At 45.5% G+C, this 20,559-nt stretch overlaps 4 protein-coding genes across 6 annotated transcripts; 2 read left to right on the top strand and 2 right to left on the bottom strand.

Annotated features, from left to right (window-relative positions):
• Positions 1 to 527: 527 nt before the first annotated feature.
• On the bottom strand, positions 528 to 4,259 carry LOC142897215 (uncharacterized). The gene is made up of 2 exons (XM_076039348.1): positions 3,248 to 4,259; positions 528 to 1,930 (listed from the first exon to the last, which is right to left on the bottom strand). Exons 1-2 carry the CDS (start codon positions 3,562 to 3,564, stop codon positions 1,693 to 1,695), a joined length of 555 nt encoding a protein of 184 aa, XP_075895463.1. The 5' UTR covers positions 3,565 to 4,259; the 3' UTR covers positions 528 to 1,692.
• Positions 4,260 to 5,051: 792 nt separating this feature from the next.
• Positions 5,052 to 10,147, top strand: dhcr24 (24-dehydrocholesterol reductase). Its single transcript, XM_076039433.1, has 9 exons — positions 5,052 to 5,396; positions 6,180 to 6,335; positions 6,825 to 6,930; positions 7,408 to 7,526; positions 7,627 to 7,890; positions 7,973 to 8,116; positions 8,963 to 9,160; positions 9,245 to 9,423; positions 9,523 to 10,147. The coding sequence occupies exons 1-9, from the start codon at positions 5,166 to 5,168 to the stop codon at positions 9,674 to 9,676; spliced, it is 1,551 nt and encodes a 516-aa protein (XP_075895548.1). The 5' UTR covers positions 5,052 to 5,165; the 3' UTR covers positions 9,677 to 10,147.
• A 732-nt stretch (positions 10,148 to 10,879) lies between these two features.
• LOC142897108 (transmembrane protein 205) lies at positions 10,880 to 15,286 on the top strand. 3 transcript variants are annotated; one of them, XM_076039181.1, is made up of 4 exons: positions 10,880 to 11,084; positions 11,495 to 11,838; positions 12,637 to 12,800; positions 12,892 to 15,286. In XM_076039181.1, the coding sequence occupies exons 2-4, from the start codon at positions 11,739 to 11,741 to the stop codon at positions 13,192 to 13,194; spliced, it is 567 nt and encodes a 188-aa protein (XP_075895296.1). In that variant the 5' UTR covers positions 10,880 to 11,084; positions 11,495 to 11,738; the 3' UTR covers positions 13,195 to 15,286. The 3 variants fall into 3 exon arrangements, with proteins under 3 accessions (XP_075895296.1, XP_075895295.1, XP_075895297.1); XM_076039180.1 differs by having other exon boundaries at positions 10,881 to 11,084; positions 11,620 to 11,838; XM_076039182.1 differs by lacking the exon at positions 10,880 to 11,084 and adding an exon at positions 11,174 to 11,378.
• slc35d1a (solute carrier family 35 member D1a) lies at positions 14,075 to 20,228 on the bottom strand. The gene is made up of 12 exons (XM_076039183.1): positions 20,013 to 20,228; positions 19,696 to 19,729; positions 19,496 to 19,582; positions 19,344 to 19,411; positions 19,195 to 19,266; positions 19,021 to 19,089; positions 18,687 to 18,789; positions 18,043 to 18,135; positions 17,341 to 17,408; positions 17,058 to 17,136; positions 16,883 to 16,965; positions 14,075 to 16,095 (listed from the first exon to the last, which is right to left on the bottom strand). The coding sequence occupies exons 1-12, from the start codon at positions 20,120 to 20,122 to the stop codon at positions 15,990 to 15,992; spliced, it is 972 nt and encodes a 323-aa protein (XP_075895298.1). The 5' UTR covers positions 20,123 to 20,228; the 3' UTR covers positions 14,075 to 15,989.
• Between the last annotated feature and the right edge of the window lie 331 nt (positions 20,229 to 20,559).

Here is a 20,559-nt window from a genome sequence, read left to right as displayed (position 1 = left end):
TTGGCCACATGCATGGCCAACCAAGATATGTGTTATCTTTCACTTTACTTTGAAAATATTAAAAAAAAAAAAAAAAAAAGAAGAAGAAGAAGAAGCTAACGCTAAGCCAGAAGCACGTCACAATCAAGCACAGTTGTGTTTTGCTCCTGTTGTATCATTTACAATGTGTTCCAGTGCCTTTTCAGTTTTTTTGTTTGTAGTGTTTTCAAATGACATAAATGTTTGCCCATAACAACAACAACAACAACAAAATCAGTGTAAAGCAGTTTGCCATCCTCACGCTCGCCTGTAACTCCCAACTAATGGGTTTCTTTCATGGTAAATTCATTTTGGCACATTGTTCTTTTCACAAGTGAGAGGTTTTCCCAGAAAATCCAGGCAGATTCTCTGGTATCCATCAATTTCTCCTGTAACGTTTAATGTTTTTTTGATGGCGATAAATAACCTTCCTTGAGCAACTTTATGGCTCCTGTAAGCTGATCTGCACAATGGACTACAATTTTAACCAACAACAAGAACAAAAAAAAGAAACAGGCATGGAAAGGAAAATAGGGGGAGCAATGCACACAAACCCTGATGGGACCCGCTGGGAATAAAAGACTCCTGTGGTCACAGCAGGTCAGCTTGTGGGTTGGTGATAAAGCTCGGCGAGTGCAGTGGAAAAACCCACATGGCCGGATGAGTCATCATTGCCCTGCTCTCAACAAGCTGACGGGCAGCCTGTGAAGTGAGAGCCGTCGACAGGCCGGCCCGCTAGTTTCCCCAAAGTGACTTCTAACGTCGTCCACTCGCGTTGATGGAGAAAACATTCGCTCAGCTAGGAAGTGACGTCCCCCGGCATGCCCGGGAACACCGCTACGTTTGAAGAGGCCACTCTGGAGAGCAAGGATGGTCTTCTGCCCTTCTGCTCTGAGTTAGTTGCACTTCCCGGTTGGTTTAAATTTAAAGACTTAGTTTCCAGCAACGCAGTGACCAGCAGTAAATATGTGAGCGACTGCTTTACGTGTGGGATCTACGAACTGCAGCATACAAAGCCACTCAGCCACTGGGACTTTAGCTTTAACTTTACACACAAACAATACAAAAGATGCACATTTTTTTCTTTTTCCTGCTCTGAATCAGTTGATAATAATTAATAATTTGTCCAGAAAGAAAAGCTCCCACAAAAAGAATTCACAATCAACAGGAACAAATACAGTGTAACAGGTTCATTTGTGACTTTAGACAGTTTTTTGTTTTTTACATTTTCAGTCCTAATTGTGGGCTAGATGTCCAGTCTGCTCCTGTAATTCTGAGTCTGTGTCCAGAATTTAGCTTCAGAATATTATTGATTCCCTTCATGACATCACCACAGAGCAGAGTGGTCGCCCACAGCCGCTGTATGTATGCTTTGCTCTCTAAAAGTGTCTCGGTGCTTTAGTTTTTGGTCTTTTAAGGCTGAATCTGGTGAGACTCACTATTTGATTTGCTCTATTCATATATTCATAAATGTGTTTGTAACTGAATTAGGAACTTGGACATGCTCGGACAAGATGTGGCCAACTTACAGTAAAAAAAGGGAGAGACTCATGCTTCCGTTATGTTAATTTTCTTTTTCGGTAGATATTGTGAGAAAAGGCCTCAGTCTTGTGCCTGTTCAGAGAGGTGAGGACGAGGTGAAGAGGGTCGGGGCGGGGGACACCCACGCTGGCGTCAAACCTCGAAGCTGATCTCTCTCGAGCGTCCAAACAGCGGCTCCGACGCCAGGTGTGTGTCCGAGTAGGCCCGCCGCAGTTGTGTGGAGCTGCACGTGGTCTTGATGGCCACCTCGTAAGGGGGAGGGGGCTCCAGCCACGGGGGAGGGTGAGGCGACGGACTGAAACCCCCCGCGTCCATCGGGGGGTAGTCGAAATCCTCCCTGCGACCGCCATGTCGGTGGCGTTCCATCGTCCTGCGCTCGAGGAAACAACGGAGGCAGTCAGACACAGTGACGAGCCAGAAAAATATGAAGAGGCAGTGGAATTCAGTCTAGAGGGGAGGGGCTAAGAAGTCAACACTCAGCAGCAATGCACACACTGAGTTTTAGCATCATTTTACAATAATACAATCCGTATTTTTCACAATAATAATCCGTCTCCAGTCCGTCTTGTGCTTCTTTAGCTAGCTACACTTTCCAGAAAGTTTGTGTCAAGCAAAAAAACGACAATTTTCCAAAAATCAAACACTTTTTATGTCACAAAGGTCGATGATAACTCACTGACGCAGCCTGGTGGGCTGGTTTTTGGTTTGTTTAGAAACAGGAGACAATTTCATCAAAGCATCCGCTATAACAGGTGCTAAGGCCCAGCTTTTTTTTCTGTTGGAAGCTGTAAACAGAGTGGGGTTTTTTTGCGTGGGGGGTGGAGGTCTACAATGGTGCCTCTCCTTTAGACTCTAGGATGAAAAAAAAAATTGGAAATTGTCCATCATTTAAGTAAAATAAATGCGGAGTAGTAGGTGTGAGGTCATTTGCTTAGCATGTGGGGCTAACCGGTGGAGATTGATTCCAGCAGAATAGAGATCAAAAACTGGGCTTGAAGAAATTCACCTTCCTGCACACCTCACTCGATTTAACGTTGCTAAATGTGGCAACAACACGCAGGGATTTCACTTGGAATCCACCCAATGTAACGATCAATTTGGTCTGCCGCAACAGGCCCTTCTTTCATGAAGTCTTCATGCTATGCTAAGCTAAAAAGCTGCAGATAGCACCAGATTTTCTATTTATTTTCTTTACTCCTTTGTGCTTTGCTTCATTAAAAAAAAAGAACAAAAGTTTGAGCCTTCATCTTTTTATTTCCTTCTTCTGTTTTGTTGCAGATGTCTTGCAGCAGACGGTGTAAAAGGAGAGAAAATCAATGGATGGCAGGGTAGTCCAAGGCTGAGCACAGCCTGTGGAGGGCAACACCACTTTACTGCATCAAGTTTGAAACCCAACATTATTTTAAAGGCAAGAAGGACACACTCCAGGTGAGTATTTTCATTAAAATTATGTTTCCATAAAGTTCTCTGTCTTAAAAAGCCCCAGAAAATCTGACGTGATGTCATAAACTATGGAGCCGGAACAGGGAAAAGAAAATGACAAGACACTGATAAATATTTAAAGATGATTTTAACGGGACAACCAAGCGATTTTTAGGTATTTAAGTGAAAAGATGATCAAAGAAATTAACTCGCTTCGTAAGATGACATGCAGTTCAAATTACCCATCTTTCTTCCGGGTACCCACCTGGGCAGAAACACTGACTGGGACTCTGGGAAGCGGCCGCCGTGCTGTGTGAAGAGGGCATGGCTGCTCAGGTTGGGGTAGTCGTTGTACGGGTAGTGTGGACACTCTGGGTCGAACTCCTGGTGGTTGTAGTTTGTGGCGCTTTTACTGTTCATGGCCCAGAAGAGCCCCAGGATGAGCATGACCACCCCCAGCACCACGCAGCAGAGGGAGAACGCCTGCAGGCGGCTCTGGGACGAGGCCAGGAAGGCTGTGGAGCCGCCGGTCACGATGAGGAAGGCTCCGACAAAGATTGCTCCGTGGTGCAGGGAAGGCATCCTCCTGTCCTGCGGGACTCTAACGCTGCTCTGAGGTTACGGTCTAGGCTGCGAGCAGATGGACAGTGTCACTCAGGCACAGGCAGCCGCCCGGTACGCTCCCCATGCGCTCTGACACTCGGTGAGAACAAGAGGCTCCAAAATCAATCAGGCGTTTCTGATTTAAGATCACTACTTGGCTTCCATAATTCCCATCATCAGATGTGTTTTTGAAAAAAAAAAAAAAAAAAAAAAAAATTAAGATAAAAAAACAAAACAAATTTAAAATCCTCAATCTGAAGATTCCCAGTCTCTGTTAAGAAAGTTTAAGAAAAAAAAGTATTCAAATTATTGTTTTAAAGGTGAGTGAAGGAAAAAAGGGAAGGGCTTGACGCGCCTCAGGTCAGTGTGGAGAAGCTGTGTTTATCATCAAGGCAGATGGACGGCAGCACGACACAGCCCATTAAGAAATCTTTACTGGCGCCCCACCCTCCCTCTGACTAATGTGTCTGAAGGGTACCACTTTAGCCCTGTGTGTGTGTGTGTGTGTGTGTGTGTTGGTGTGCGTGCATACGTGCACGTGCGTGCGCGTCAGCAATGACCCATGTCAGCAATCTCTCTGAAAAAAAATCCCAAAAATGCAAATACAGTTTTAGTAGATTTCTCATCCATGACGCACAAAACAAGATGCTTTGTGTTGTTAATAAAATAAAGCTCTCATTTATTAATGGCTATTGCTGTTGCTGATCACAGATATTTAATAACCTCCAGAGAGTTTTTTTTTTTTTAAAGAAAATATATATAGTTACTGGAGGATATGAATAAGAAACCTTCTACACAAGCTCATGTCTATATTGTGATACAATTTGAGATTTGTTTTTCTGACGTCACGCTTGATGTCACAGCTCTGTGTGATATTATGGCAAACTAATAATTTTAAAAAACACCCAAACAGACTCCAAAATATGACCACTTCTGTACAAGTTTAGGTAAATACAAATTCTTATTATTAGAAAAAGAAAACATTGAGCAATTCATTTTTGCTGACTTTGTCTCACAACATAATTTCATTCTCTTTTATGGTGCTGTTAGGTGAAAAAATGTAACAAATACTTAATTTAAACTGCTACAACACTATTAGTCCGTTGATATGTTTCTGTATTTTAGATCCTGTGAAAGAGTAGTGTAGTGCTGCATTAAAAACGATAGTAGGAATTTAGCTGTGTGTTATGATACTTGAGGAACTTTAAAGCACCGTGTTTGGTACCGCTGAGATCTTTATCTGACGGCTTCATTCAAAGGTTGCGGGGCGGCAGATGTGCAGTGTTGTAACAGAGCCATTCCTGTCAGCAAGCATGGTGTGACCGCCTCGGCGCTCTGTGATTGGCCAGAGGTCAGGACGGCACCAGCCCTCGTGGTCCCGCCTCTGCGCCGTATGACCAACCGGCGTCGTTCTTCAACACACGGTCTCGCCCTTCGCCAGCTTCCACCAATGAGCGTGGCGCTGAACTATCGCCCCGGCCGGTGAGCAGTGACCGATGCGGAGTCCAAGGCTTGAGTTCCAGGAGGGAAAAGTTCGAGCCCGTCGCGGACCTGCAGAGGCACCGACCCGGTAACCATCCATGGCCCCGCTACTCTACCTGGGCGGCCTGCTCGCCCTCTTCCTGCTCTGGATCAGAGTCAAAGGCCTGGACTACGTGATCGTCCACCAGCGCTGGATCTTCGTCTGCCTCTTTCTGCTGCCCCTCTCGGTCGTCTACGACGTCTACTACTATGTGCGCGCGTGGATCATCTTCAAGATGTGCTCCGCGCCCAAGCTGCACGACCAGCGCGTGCGCGACATCCAGCGACAGGTGAGCCGTCGTCTTCATCTTCATCAGCGTCTTCGTCATGGTCGCCGTCCGACAGGTGCTCGTGTGTCTGTGACGTGGCGCACTGCGATTTGCTCACCCATTGAAGCCCGACCCATCAAATCATTTTTATTTATTTATTTTTTTAATCTTAATATTTGATAAATTCTACTTAAAGTCACCCCCAGAGTTGGAAGGCGTTTTAGGGCATGAATCCAGTAGGTGTGTTCTATTTGTTTTCATTACTGTATAGCTTATTTTTATCCTTCTATTTTCACTTTATGTATTGTTTTTTTTTTTTTGACTGGTGTGTTGACAGTGTAGTTTCCTAATTTGGGATCAATAAAGTTAAATCTAATCTAATTTAATCTAATTATGTGCATCTGCATTTAAAAGAAATTAAGGAGAAAAAAAAAATCACATTATCACATCATATTTATGAGGAAGAGGACCAAATGTGATTTCTATTGTCTCCGAATTTATAATATAATTTTTTTAAGCGATTGAGCTTCTGAAAGTCTGTATTAAAACACAGTTTCCCTTTGTGATGTCACAGCCTGAGCAAGCTCTTGGTTCCTCCCTCTTGTTTTTGTCCAAAATTGTAAATAGTATAACACCACTTTAAAACTTCTATTGGACTCCAAGCTTCTTTTCCCCCATCCAGGCTTCTCTGGCACTGGACTCAGTGACTTCATAACGATGCTGATTTGTATCACACTAAACATTAGAAAGAAGACAACCCTGCTCCACTCTGTCGCTGATAATCTGTGTTCTTTCACCTTACAGGTGCGCGAGTGGAGGAAGGAGGGCGGCAAAAGCTACATGTGCACAGGTCGACCCGGCTGGCTCACCGTGTCACTGCGCGTGGGCAAGTACAAGAAGACGCACAAGAACATCAAGATCAACATGATGGACATTCTGGAGGTGGACACCGAGAGGCAGGTGGGCGGATTCATAATCCATCATGGTTTAATGACAAATATCTAACTTAAGATAAAGGCTGCGTTCAGACTGCAGTGGAATCTGATTCCAATCAGATTCCTTCTCAAATCCGATTTTCAGGGCTGACTGTCCACACTGTTTTTAGCAAGTGTCCAAATGGGATCTGGCTCAGTTCAGACTGGGCCACATTATTGATCCATCTGACAGGCTGCTGTAGCAACGATGTCGAAGCGGAGGCGTCGACCCACTGAAGGTTGTTACAATCTGTCTTGCAATTATCAGATTTCAGGTGCTTTGTGACTCTTCAGACTACACAAGAGCCATCCGGTTTCAATCTGGATGGGCTAAAAAAAAAATCGGAATTTGGCTGGCAGTCTGAACGTGGCCAAAGAGCCACCACTATGAAGATGAATATGTGCACAAAAACCTATCAGCAACTCATATATTGAGTCACAGAGAGCTTTGCTCACGCTGGTCTTTGTCGCGCAGGTGGTGAGAGTCGAGCCACTCGCCAACATGGGTCAGGTGAGCGCCCTGCTTAACCCCATTGGCTGGACGCTGCCGGTGGTGCCGGAGCTTGATGACCTCACAGTGGGTGAGTTGTTCACATTAGATCCTAATAGATTCCGGGGAATCATCATCATCATCATCATCATCATCATCATCATCATAACCTCTCTTATTGTCATCTTTGGCCATCGGGTAGGACACAGATTTTCCACAGCGTGTTGATCTGTGCGTGATACTGTAGCCACCTCCCATCCGTCAATCACTGCATCCTGCTCAGAGCCTCGCCGATTCCTCTAATCGTGTTAGTGGACTGGTGCTGCAGCCCCAGAGATAAAAATGGGAGGAAATGTGCTCCGACGTTGGAAGCACCCCTTGCATCGGGTTTCATAATGGATTTCCTGATGCCATAAAGTGCGCATCAACGAGCTAATGTTTTCCCATCAGCCCGTGTGGTGCATTTATTTATCCCCATGTCCGCGCAGACACGTACGCGAGCGCTCTGAGCAGCTGCTCCCCGTCACGCTCAACGGCCCGGGAGACAAATGTTTCATTCTCTCTGCAGGCGGGCTGGTGATGGGCACAGGCATCGAGTGTTCCTCTCACATCTACGGCCTCTTCCAGCACATCTGCGTGGCCTACGAGCTGGTTTTGGCTGACGGCAGCTTGGTACGCTGCACTGAGGTAAGTGTGAGCGGAAGAAACCTTCACGTGCAACACCTTAAGGGTGCTGTGCATTCATGCGTACTTGAATATAAGTCTGTACCTTTTCTCTGTCCCTCAGGAGGAGAACTCGGACCTCTTCCATGCCGTCCCCTGGTCCTGTGGAACCCTGGGCTTCCTGGTCGCAGCTGAGATTAAGATCGTACCCGCCAAGTCCTGGGTTAAGCTGCACTACGAGCCGGTCAGAGGCCTGGAGAACATCTGCAGACGTTTCACCGAAGCGTCAAGTAACAAGCAGAACACATTTGTGGAAGGCCTCCAGTACTCTTTGGACTCTGCTGTAATCATGACGGGGACCATGACGGACCACGCTGAACCTGACAAGGTACCCCTCACGTGAGATTTTGTTTATTTTCTCTTGATTTCACTGTGTTTAGCTTTGCTTTTTTGTTTTAAATTCTACTCAGATCAATCGGATCGGACTGCACTTTCAACCCTGGTTCTTTAAACACGTGGAAGGCTACCTGCAGCGGGAGCAAACTGGAGTAGAATACATCCCTCTGAGACAGTACTATCACAGACACACCAGGAGCATCTTCTGGGAGCTTCAGGTACCTAAAAACACACACACGCACACACGCATGCTCACACACAAGCATGCTCACAAACTGGTGCCATCATGTCAGGGGACAGCCGGTGATTCACCATAGTAGTTAGTTAGAGTTAGTGTGGGTGTTGAGGTTAGGGTTGAAGTTAGGGCTGGGGTTAGGATAAGAGTTGGGTTAGGTTTGGGGTTGGGCTTTGATAAGGATTGTGTTTAGGATTAGGATTGAAGTTAGAGTTAGTATTAGGGTTGAGACTGGAGTTGTTGTTAGGGTTATTGTTCCGGTGTGTAATCACACCTTCACCCCAAGACTGCTGGGATACGCTGTGTGCAAATGTGCGAGTTGATTATGGACAAATGCATCTGTGAGTTTACCTCCATCTGGTGGAAGAAAAGAGAATTGCACTTCGGCTGCATAAAGCCATAAGAAAGTATATTTAGACGTCACTGATGCAAACATACACGACACAGTCTGTTCTGTCTGATTGTGGTGTATTTTTTACTTATGGATGATAATAATAATATTATCATTATTATTATTAATAATAATAATAATAATAATAATAATGTTTTTCTAGGCTCCCCCTTGATTTGAAGAAATTCAAATCTCAAATTGTTAAATTACATTTGGAAAAATAATTAGAGTGAAGTACAGCTTTATAATTCATCCCCCCCCCCCCATATAATTGGCAGTGCAACCCTCACAAGCATAAATGACTTAGTAACCGTCCACAAAGAGTTTATCCATTACAGTTTATTGTGTTATTATTTTTAGTAGGAACCATCCACATCATTTGTATTAACAAAAAACAAAACAAAAAATCCTTTGTGTGTATTGGTCAAATTTCCCCAGGACATCATCCCTTTTGGCAACAACCCAGTGTTTCGCTGGCTCTTTGGTTGGATGGTCCCTCCCAAGATCTCGCTGCTGAAGCTCACCCAGGGAGAGACCATCAGGAAACTGTATGAACAGCACCATGTGGTCCAGGACATGCTGGTGCCCATGAAGAACCTGCAGGCTGCCATCACGTGCTTCCATCAGGACATACATGTAGGACTCGGATGTGGACTCTGCCGCGAGACGCTTGCGACTTTGCAGCGTGCACTCTTCCTGACTCCACCTTGTTGCTTTCAGGTGTACCCTCTGTGGCTGTGTCCCTTCCTGTTGCCACCTGGCAGAGGGATGGTGCACCCCAAGGGTCAAGAGGCAGAGTTGTATGTGGACATCGGAGCGTACGGAGAGCCCAAAGTCAAACACTTTGAAGCCAAGGCATCGACGCGTCAGCTGGAGAAGTTTGTCCGAGACGTTCACGGGTAACAATCAGCCTTCAGTCTGAGCTTCAGCTGATATCAGAGGCTAGAACTGACGTTTGAAATATGTGCACTGATGTTGTGACCTGTGTCCCCCTGCAGTTTCCAGATGCTCTATGCCGACGTGTACATGGAGCGCGAGGAGTTTTGGGAGATGTTTGACGGGCGGCTGTATCACAGACTGAGGGAGGAACTGGGCTGTAAGAACGCCTTCCCCGAGGTTTACGACAAAATCTGCAAATCTGCCCGACACTAAGGACCTGAATGCAAGTCACACTCATGATCTGAGACAGCTACAAGTTTGGGGGTGTTTGATATAAATATATTTTTTATATTGCAAAATACATCCCCAGTTTTAGCTGTGCGCAAGGCTTAAAATCTGTTTTGAATTTCATAAATCATGCCCTTTAATGTGAAGTAAGAGCAATAGAATTGTATTGATTTGAACTAATGAATGTATTCTCCTTCCACTGCCTAATTTATGCGCAGGGAAAAGCACAACCTTCTGCAAAACAATGCTCGGGGCAGCATTAGCTAATTCATTTCCCAGATGAAGCTACCTGACGTATGAGAGAAAGTTCTCAAGATATATTTCTCGGTACAACTTTTCTGATCATTGTTGGGCCTAACTACAGGTTCTGCTTTGTGTTGTACACAGAGAGGTAAAGTTTTTTGTTTGTTTTGTAATAAATTGTAATAAATGTATTACATTTTCAAAAAGTATAAATTCTTTGTCTTCAAGTCTTTCATTTCGACTGCAAACTTAAAACATTCAACCAGCTAATTCACATCAGAGAAGCGCAGACAGCCATTAGAGATAATCAACACCTGCTAAGTCAACAATGGGCGCCGGCTCCCGTCCACAAGCCTTTTTTATAAGTGCATGGAGGGTGACAAGATGATCTGTGTACTACAGATGCTCCATGCATGCAGTGGCTGGAGATTATGCCAGTGTCGTCACCCAAGCTACTGCATATATCCTGACAAGGTGCAAGTAAAGCTAAATTGATGTGTCTTTACTCTTAGCTATGCACGGCTAAAGAAGTCAAAACTGAATAAATAATAGTCAATAAATTGTTAAAGGCATCATTGATCAATAGTGTAAATAAGCGTATTACCATATTATTTAACTTCTTATGCTTTTTATATATCTTTTTAATCCGCTGTGTTATAACTTTGAGATGAGTTATTTATTTATTTTACTTGTTGTCAAGTACCTTGGGTTGCATTTTACGCATCACAGGTGCTACACAAATAAAATGTGATTTGATGTGATTTGATTGAACGATTGAAATATCAACCAGTGTTGGTATTTATTTGTACACATTTGGTTAATTCTAGGCGTTCTAAAAACATACTTAAAGAATATCACCGTACAAACTTCTTTATGAAAGAAAAGGTATACAACCCATAAATGAGAACAGAATCTGAATCTGGCTTTAGAAAAACTTTAGAGAAAAAGTTTCTACAGCTGTTTCCGCCTTTCCGAAACGTTGCCAGCGTGGAGGGTGTGTCCTGCAGTGGGCGCGTCCTTGTGTCCTGCAGACCCTGCTTCACCTCCACACCACGGCGAGGCGAGGCGAGGCGAGGCGAGCACTTCTGGGCTTGCAGGCTTGAGGAGTTTTGACAGCGCCGAAGTTTTGCTCGGACAGTCACCGCAACAGGTTGGCTGTACTCGACCTATTTAAAACCACACCACTGCGTTTTCTCGGGTTGATATATGTTTTTTTTTTTTTAATTCGTCATGCCCGACGTTTGCCGACCTCTGTGGGTCGTAAAAGCTCGACCAGCGAGCGACAGGTTTATTGGAGTGAAGCTAGTCTTTCGGCGAAGCTAACCGTCTCCACCAGTTAGTCAACTTTTACCTTGCACCGTCGCGTCTGACGCGAGTTATGACTGTCGCTCTTATGGAAAGTTGTATTTGGATAGGGTGCCATGGTGTTCGCTGCACGTCTGCGGTATGAAGCAACAACCCAGCAACGGTGTTTGCGGTTGCTCGCTGGAATTGGCAGCGCGAGTCGTGTACTCACATCTGCACTTTAAAGGGCCGATTTAAATTTTTTACTAATAACAGATCCGTTTTATTGACAGCCATGCGGAAGTACATTAAAGGACGTGGTGTGTGCGGAGCTGCTGGGCTTCTCCGCTAGACTTTCACTTTGACCCACTTCACCCGCGAACGCTGTTCTTGTTTCACAGAGACTGGGCGGGTTGGGCGCCGGTTGCCCTCCACACAGGCGAACAGCAACCTGCCTTTCCAGACACTCCAGTTTCTTGAGGATTCAAGCGGCGCCCGGGCCGACGGAAGAGGAAGCAGCATGTCCGCTGACCAGGAGCCCACGTTGACGGTCAAGCTGCTGCAGCTGGTGCTGCTGTCCACCTACTGGGGAATGCAGATTTGGGTCACCTTTATTTCAAGTTAGTATCAAGTGTGACGGCAAAGACACACACACACACACACACACACACACACACACACACACTGAGCAGTCGTGGTTTGAAGCAAGGGGGAGGAGGAGGGTCGCTTTATGCAGTTTGCTGTCATACAGCCAGAAACTGCACTGTGACACTTTTCTATCTTAGAGCGACTTCACCTTTTGGATACATAACTGCTCAGCAAACGGCCACCAGAACACACATATCCAGTACGGACTGGTACTGAGTCGCTTGTTGTGCACTAGGCCAGCCACAAGTTCTTTGTCTTGAGCAGGGGCAGCGACATTCTCTCACACTGCATGTCAATGACTCAAACCATCGTTGAAGAGAAAAGAAAAGCTACCCAGCAGGTTTGCCTCTTCAAAGTTTGTCCCGGTCAGCAGAGAGGCTAATGCAAAGGGCTGGGCAAAACTTTTTGACTGGTGGGGCCACAGTGGGTTCTGAAATTTGACGCAGGAGCAGGAGCAAGAGCAGGTGGATGGAGTGTTTTGGTGAGCCACCTCATTGGACGAAAAAACTATATCATGGGATATGTAGAAAACTGGTGCTTTAATGTCAGTTGAAAATGAACAAAAGGTTACATAATCGGTGTCTTTGAAGCCCCCCCAGTGTTTTTGCTCTTTATTGAAATGACTCTTAACAAAATGGATGAAATACAACTATTAATATCATTTCTTCAAGATTGGCGGGCCAGGTTAAGAAGTTTATCAGGCCACATATGGTCCCCGGGCCGCAGTTTGCCCATGCCTGGGCTCATGAGTTGCTCCTCTTTCTAAACAGGCTTCGTGATGGACAACCACCTCAACAGACACACCTACGGGTTCATCCAGAGTCGCCTGGTGCCCTTCTACCTCCACCTGGGCTCAGCGTGCGCCTTCCTCAACCTCACCATCTACGCCGTGTATCACCCCAGGGACATGCTGAACGAGAAGGAGGCCTTTCAGGTCGGCGCCGGCTCCGTTCTCTCGGCAGCGTCACTCCGTGCGCAGTCCGGTCGACGGACTGACTCAGTCATCTTTCTACCTTCTCCTCCAGATCTTCATCTTCTTTGTGTCGGTGACGGTCGCGGCGGTCAACGCCCAGTGGTTCGGCCAGATGGCGTCGGAGATCATGGCCGACATGCATCTCGTCGAGCAGGCGTGCGGACTGGGCCTGGACATCGGCCTGTCGTCGAACCGCGAGGCTTACGCCAAGCTGTGCGAGACGGACGTGAAGTACAGACACCTGAGCGGCCGCCTGTGGCTCTACCGGCTGCTGTCGTCCCTGTGCAACCTCTGCTGCATCGCCTGCAACTTCTACAGTCTGTGCTACATGGCCGAGAACCTGGTCACGCTCTAGGGCGGACGCGCGGACTGTTCCGGCACCACTCCCTTACAGATCAAGACTTTTCGGTGTAAGTTATATATTTATGTTTTCTTTTTTATTTCTCTGCCATATTGCTCAGTGCTGAGCTACATGTTCAGCGTAGCCGTGACGTTCTAGTATATTGGGAAACGATGAAAGGATCCAGCCCCCCTGTGAAAGACCTCGTCTTGTTGTTGGTCTTGATTCTACCAAAGCCACCAAAGCTGCTTTTCTACTCTGTTGAAGGTTGTAGGCAGGCACTATGCAGTTTCCCCTCACCTTTCATACCTCACCTGTGGCTCAGGCTGGAAGCACTCTGGAGATTTCCCTTTTATTATCAGTTTGTGGTACAGTTTTAAAAGAAGAGCCATTTTTTCTCGTGATTGTATACAAGATGGTTCCCGGTGAGAAGTTGCCCTAAACCTTTTTTTTTTTTTTTTTTTTAATACATGGGGCAGACAAATCTTTGCAATATTGGACCACTCCATGCAGCTCAGACCGGTTTTTCTTGTTTGGGTGCAGTTTTACTCATTGTAGAGTGGATTCATTGGTTTGTCGAGCTCACATCTGGTCTACACAGAGCATGTGGTGCGAAAAGCACACTGCTTCAGCCTATGCAAGGTGTATCGTTAACAGTGATTACATCGCTGTGCTGCACATTGAAATGTATCTGTTTTCATGGACAGTTTTGTGGTTCTGAGCTGTTTTGGTGTTGCAGGGAGTTTGGAGGAAGGAAACAAAGGGAGACACTATTGCACATGTTGTTGTGCAACAGCCATGTCATACATCACGTCGCAATTGTAGTTCAGTCCATAGTAAGAACTATGTGAAATCAATGTGGTTTCAATTTGTAGCGTGTTTTTTAAAAAAAAAAAAAAATTCTCCATGTCTGAAATTGTTCATCAATCCTAATGTGGTAACGTTATGCAAGCCAAGATTTTAAGATAATCAAAAAAAATTTTTTTTTAATTATTTGCACAATTGCAATCTGTGCAGGTCTCAGGTGTTATTGAAGACATGTTTCGAGCTTTTGTTGATTTCATTTATCAAGCAGATGACCTGATGTTTATTCTGTTGTCTTTATTTGCACACTAAAATATACACCAGAAATCTACAGTGCAGAGGTCACCATAGTCATTTGCTGCAGTCTGGACTACAATTTAAGCTGGGTGATTCTAGTCAAATCCAAGAAAATTAGACTAAAACGGAAAAGTATTTCTGGCATGGCAATATTTAAAAAGTTTTAATTAAATGCAAAAAGGTTCAATCTCATGCATAAATGTGTGAATAAAAGTCATTAGAAAACCAATCAGTTTCACAGCTGTTGCATTTGTGGAAGTGGGTTTGTATTAAAGACATTCTGATTGAACGCATCATCTCCCATCTCTGCGCTTCACCCTGCAGATGTTTGATTCATTTATCCTAAATTTAAATTTTTTTAAATTACCTTAAAAAGGTCCAGTTTCTTTGCAGCGCAGATCGAAAGGGCGCCTGAAAACAGTCTTTGTTTGGAGGCTTTTTTTTAAATGACTCTAGTGACGTCTAGTGGTCAGAAATGATCAGGTACAGTAACTTGCTGCGTCGTCAGAGCGTTCATGTAGTCTGCGGTACAATGGCACTATTCATTCCATAGAGAACCAAATGAATGTAGCTTCTCTAAAATGATGCACACACAGGTAACACTGAGAAGAAAAGTCTTAAACATGTTTCAAGACGTTAAAAAAAACAACTTTAATTATTTGAAAACACATAATAGCCAATGGTCCTTGGTTACACTGATTGCGACAAGATCAGCATCACAATGCACAGGACACTCCACCTACAAAATTAATGTTAGTCTAAAAAGTAATAAATATGAAAAAGTAGATAAAACAGCACGTACCTAAACAATTACTGCTTTTTTTAAAAAAAAAGTCTGTAACGCTTCCAACAACCAAAACAAATTTCAAGAGAGTACAGTAATCTCAATCACAACATTGAATGTAACAGGAGGTAATTCACTCCCAGCTATTTTTGCAGATGTTACCTCAGTTCAAAGTGCGACAATGAGTTGAGAAAAAAAAAAGAGTAACTGTAAAAAAACAAACCAATGCATCTTTTTGTACAAGTAACAAACCTTAAGTATTAAGTACTGTTTGGTAATTCTGCATAGAAGGAACCTGTCACAGACTGCAAGAGTCCACAAGACCAATTCTCTAATACTGAGGGAGCAACATGTAAACTGATCTCCTCCCACATGGAGGAACATTGAAGACCACAGTCCTTGATTAAAAACTTGCTGGCTGTGGCCCCGCCCCTTTTGCTTGTCGTGACGATTTGAGCTCATACAGTGTGCGAAAAGTACGGGAGACAGAAACCATAGATGACAAACCTCAGTGCATCACCGAGCTTAGAAGGCATCTAAAGTGACATTCTATGTAAACAGAACCAGAGGGAACAAAATGAGGACCTTGACTTTTTAAATAATAAATACTTGCTGCAGCTTCACCATGTGTCCGTTCACTAATTACTCCAACATGTGAATTATAAAAGGTTCTTGTCATATAAAGGTGAGGAAATGTAATATAAATAACACTGGTTGTGTTTCCCTTATCCCCAGTGCGCACGCACATGCTCGGTATAAAAATCTGGACATTAAAAAGACTTCTGCACTTTATAAAAAGGGATCAACAATCTTTCTGGCAACATCTCTTCCTGGACCACGATCTCACAGATTCATATCAAAAATACTCCATAAATAAAAGTTTCTGGTTCGATAGAAATATTTAAATCCAGTGTCTTTGCCATTGTCATACAACCACCTTGCCTTTGATGTCCAGCTTGGTGTTCTCACTGGCTTTGTTGGACTGCTCCTCTGTGAGAGTGATGTAGGAATACACCAGGCTTCCCACGATACTGAAACAAGCCAGGACAACAGGTGTGTCAGCAGAACACACACACACTCCCGTCGGTAATTTACCATGCACACCATAATAGGACGATTGAATCTTTATCCAATCAACTCCTACAGTCAGTCTCCTATTTACCAAATGTTTGCGGGAAAAAAAACTAAAGACGAGGAAATGTTCTACCAGGTGTGTGAGGTTCATTTGTATTCACGTGTTCATTATGCTCTAGTCTTTGAATTGACATTAACTAAGGCATTAAAAAAAATTCTACGTCCATTATTTTTGGCAAATCAAAACTGGATAATCATAGCGTTGGATCCCTGCCAATCAGGATCAACGTGTTTCAGCAGGTCATTAGACAGAAACTCCATCACACCTGCCAACATGAACCAACATGAACACTCAGAACACCGGGCAGCCCCGTTGGTATCAGCGTATCTGAGTTCTTTTGCGTCAACTAAACAGACGTCATCTGCTCCACATCTGTTCACACCAGCAACAAGAACAGCCGTCGTCATTATGGGCTTGTGGGACTTGTGGCACAAAATGAGTTGTGTGAAAGGAAAATGCTCGGCCTCCAGGAGGGCTTGGCACAGCTGAGGCTCGCCGCTGATAGAGTTTGGGTATTTCAAAACAGGCTGCGATGATTTGATTAAAGAGCTGTGGTCACAGGACGGCTTGTTGGGGTTGCAAAGCCTTGGGTTCGGACAAGCAGTGCCACAGATCAATCTGTCGTACGACCACTAAAATATTTAAGTATTTTAATAACATCTGAGAAATTAAAGCGTTCATACCTGATATTCAACCCGATGAAGTTGGTACGAGAGAAAATGTAATCTTCACTGAACACCATCCCGATGTACGTCACCAGGACGTTCTGCAAAAACCCAGAGGCAACGGAGGTGTGAACGGTGAGGCCGTTAGCTTGTAACTTCACGATGAATGCATTACAATAAAGCCACGGCTCACCTTGATGCAGCCCACGATGGTCGTCGTCAACGCAGAGTTGTACTGCGTACACAGCACGGTGGAGTACATCAGCACAAATCTGCAAAGCAACGTGTTGTCATTGACTTCTGCCTCAAGGGAAGAGGAAGACTGAAGAGTTGAATTTGAGACAAAGCGCCGTTGTCTATTGAAAACAACGGCTGACGGGCTGAATCTCAGCCATGGTGATGCCAAAAGAAACCAGATGTTCCACTCTGCTGGCTGGTGGTGTACACCCACATCACATTGAGACCTGTGTTCTTACCCCATGATGCAAGAAAGGATGAACTGGCTGAGGAAAAGCATATCGGACCAGCCTTCATAGTCTACTGCCTGAAAAGAAGAAGAGGAAGAAAAGGAGTCTTTGCATCTTGAGAAACAACACGGTTTTAGCAACAACAAAAAACACTAAACGTAATTACATGAAAAATGTAATTTAAATAAGTAAGAAACTATGTATTTTATTGACATAAATATCCAGTTTATTCATTAAAAACAATGAAGCTAACCTTACAATCTGTGAAAGAATATGAACATCACATGAACGCGAGTCAATGTCCATATGTCGGCGTGCTAAAATTCTACCAACTGAAAAAAAAAAACCCTCAAAACTCAAAAACAGATTCGAAAAAAAAAAGCGTCACAAGGCGGCTGTGTGTTTGTCCTCCTCAGATTACAGAGTACAGCGGCGTAGTGCCTCAGTAATAACTCTGCTAGGTGTATAAAAGCTGCTTTGTGCCTCCCTGGCTGCTGGGCCCCAGCTGGGCCAACCGGGAAGTCTGTGCCAGCGCTCGCCGACAAGCAGGCAGCGCACAACAAGAACAGACACATGCCCAAACTATTTTGGCACCACGTTAAATTTAAAAAGAGTCTGGAGGTCGTTGATCGGCGCAACACAACGTCTGACAAAGCTCCGTTCACGATGACTTAATGAGAATTATGTTGCGGGGGGGGGGGGTCAGCTTACCTTCTGCACATCTCCGGTCACATGTGCCAACAGAAGTGTGGGAAGGATCATCAACAGTGCATTATAATACAACAGTCCATATTTCCCCAACTCCTGGGAGAGCGACAGGGACAGACGGGGGAGACAACGCAACAATGTATAAAAGCATCAGAACCAGAACTGTAAGGCATTCTTAAGTAACAAGCAGGCAGACGTCCGGCATCTGGAGCCAAGCGTTCAGTGTAAGGCACGCACACCTCACTGTCTCGCTCGCCACTGGCAGCTGCTGCTCTCACTGACAGCACACACTAAATGTAGATCCAGGTCCTCCTCCGCTGTAACATGAGAGGAGCCGGCGAGCAGCGTCTGACAGCGCATGTGACATAAAAACCCACTAAAACCGGCTCCAAGACATTTCTGACTCAGGAGTAATTCATTAAAACACAACAAAAACCCAGAATACAAAGTTAAAAGTGCAGTTTTAAAGTGACTGGATGATCTCGGCCGGCCCCCAGGGAGCAGAGAGGGCACACGGCGAGCTTCTTTAAGTCCGGCCCTGCAGCAACTCCGGCTCTCTGAGTTTCGCCAGCGTCCCCTCAATGCCAAAAACAGCTCCACCCAACAATGGTTACTATTCATCATGGCCTGCCGGGGCTGCCACATACCTTTGCGTCTAATTTTTGTTTCACATAGGCTCCGTTGGCTGCAGTCAGCACGTCGTTCATGAGAATGAACACGTAGCCTTGCAAGTCGAAGGACAAGTCAGCGCTGCAACGAAAAGAAAAGTTCTGAGAGAGAGCGGACACACTGAGAGCCGTAGGCTCATTTTGCTTCAGGCATTTCTCTACAGATGTACAACATGTGTCCACTGACCACCCTCCCCTCTCCGAGTGCCATATAACTTAATGAGGACATATATCAGACCGGACCGGCCTTTGTAGTGAAGGTAATTCTGGCCTTGCAAAAAAAGGCTCCACACCTGGAGATAGTAGAGCTTACCTGGCGGCTATGAACGCCCCGAGGATCATTGTAAATACTGTCAGCTGGACTGGCCTGGAGAATTTCTTTCTGTCAAAGGTCACAGACAGTAAAGGCATTCAGTCCACAGTCTGCTTGGAGCCGTGTGCGAGAAGAACACACCCAAAAGCCTTGATGTCTCGTTGGTGATCTTACTTGAGCAGGATTCCCTCGGCTAGCATCGTGAACAAGATGGAGAATCTTCTGAGGACCGTGAACATGGGCAAGCTGGCAGGGGAGGACATCCACATGTCAACATTGGCGCGACAGTAAAATGCCCGAGAGGTCCGAGTGTGAATACTTACTTCAGCCTCTTGGTCCCTAAGAGGCCGGTGATCTGATTGCCCATGTAAAGCAGAGGTAGAGGGAATGTCTGGGGCGACAAGGCAAAGTGAACGGGGGTGAGTGCTAATGGAACAGTGAATGTGCTTCATTAGTGATGCACGGCGGTCTTTACCTTGCGAGGAATGCTCTCGTCACAGTCGGGGAAGCTGATCACCCTCGCAGCCTTGCCCACCCACAGCACAACGATCGTGGCCAGCATCTGCACACGCGCGCACACGCACACACACCAGTGGGACGTTACTTCGCGCCCTGACTGCCGACGATGTGTTCGAAAATATCACTTCACCAGGAGGGAAAACAAACAAAACTTACTTGTCCAAGTCCGACGCATACTGACGATGGGAACCTGACAAAAGACAGAACAAAAAAATCCCCGTTAGTCGGAGCCAAGATGACAGCCTGCGGGCAAGACGCGTTAAAACGCGGAACTTCTGAATGGCAGCTTAAAAAAACACAGCTTCCGTGAATTCGCCCGTTAATTGAAGCGGTCTTATTCGGCTGCTGCCCGCCGCCGTGTTGCCTCCACGACCCGGCCAACTCAACTTCCCGTGGCTAGCTTAGCTTAACGCAGCTTCCTCGCGCACGGCAACAATGGTGGCGACCGAGCTTCTGGAGGGGGGGGGGACTACCTGTAGTTGGTGAGAACGCTCTTGTTCACCACGACGATGAGAAACGAGCTCAAGCCGTAAAAGCTGGCGGCGAACAGCTTCAGAAGCAGCGTCGGAGATTTGTCCGCCATCCCCGACCAGGTCTCATTCCGCTCTGGCTGTCCGACTTCCCCACTGCCATGCCTCCGCTCGGGCTCCCTCTCACCCGCCGCGGCACCAGAACACAGGGAGAGAGAGAGAGAGAGAGAGAGAGAGAGAGAGAGAGAGAGAGAGAGAGAGAGAGAGAGAGAGAGAGAGAGAGGGGAGGGGAGGGGAGGGGGAGAGGGCGGAAGAGTGTACATGCGCGCGCACGCACACGTGCCCACGTCGGGGGACGTTGACGTCAACTGTCCACTTCCGTCTTTGAACATTACCAAAACAATAATAGTGATAATAGTGATGGTAATAATAATGGCTCAATATAAGTATTTGTCCTTTATTGTCTTTTATTGCATTCCGCTTTTATCTGTAGGGGGTGAACTTGAGAGACATGAAAGGTGCCTGTAAAATTTATTTACTATTATTCTTA

The sequence above is a fragment of the Nelusetta ayraudi genome, unplaced genomic scaffold (genome assembly GCF_046127955.1).
Source record: "Nelusetta ayraudi isolate G7.1 ecotype Tasmania unplaced genomic scaffold, CSIRO-AGI_Nayr_v1 ptg000059l, whole genome shotgun sequence".
Taxonomy (NCBI): Eukaryota; Metazoa; Chordata; class Actinopteri; order Tetraodontiformes; family Monacanthidae; genus Nelusetta; species Nelusetta ayraudi.
Note: the sequence above shows the minus strand (reverse complement) of the source record. Positions and strands in the feature narration are given on the sequence as shown.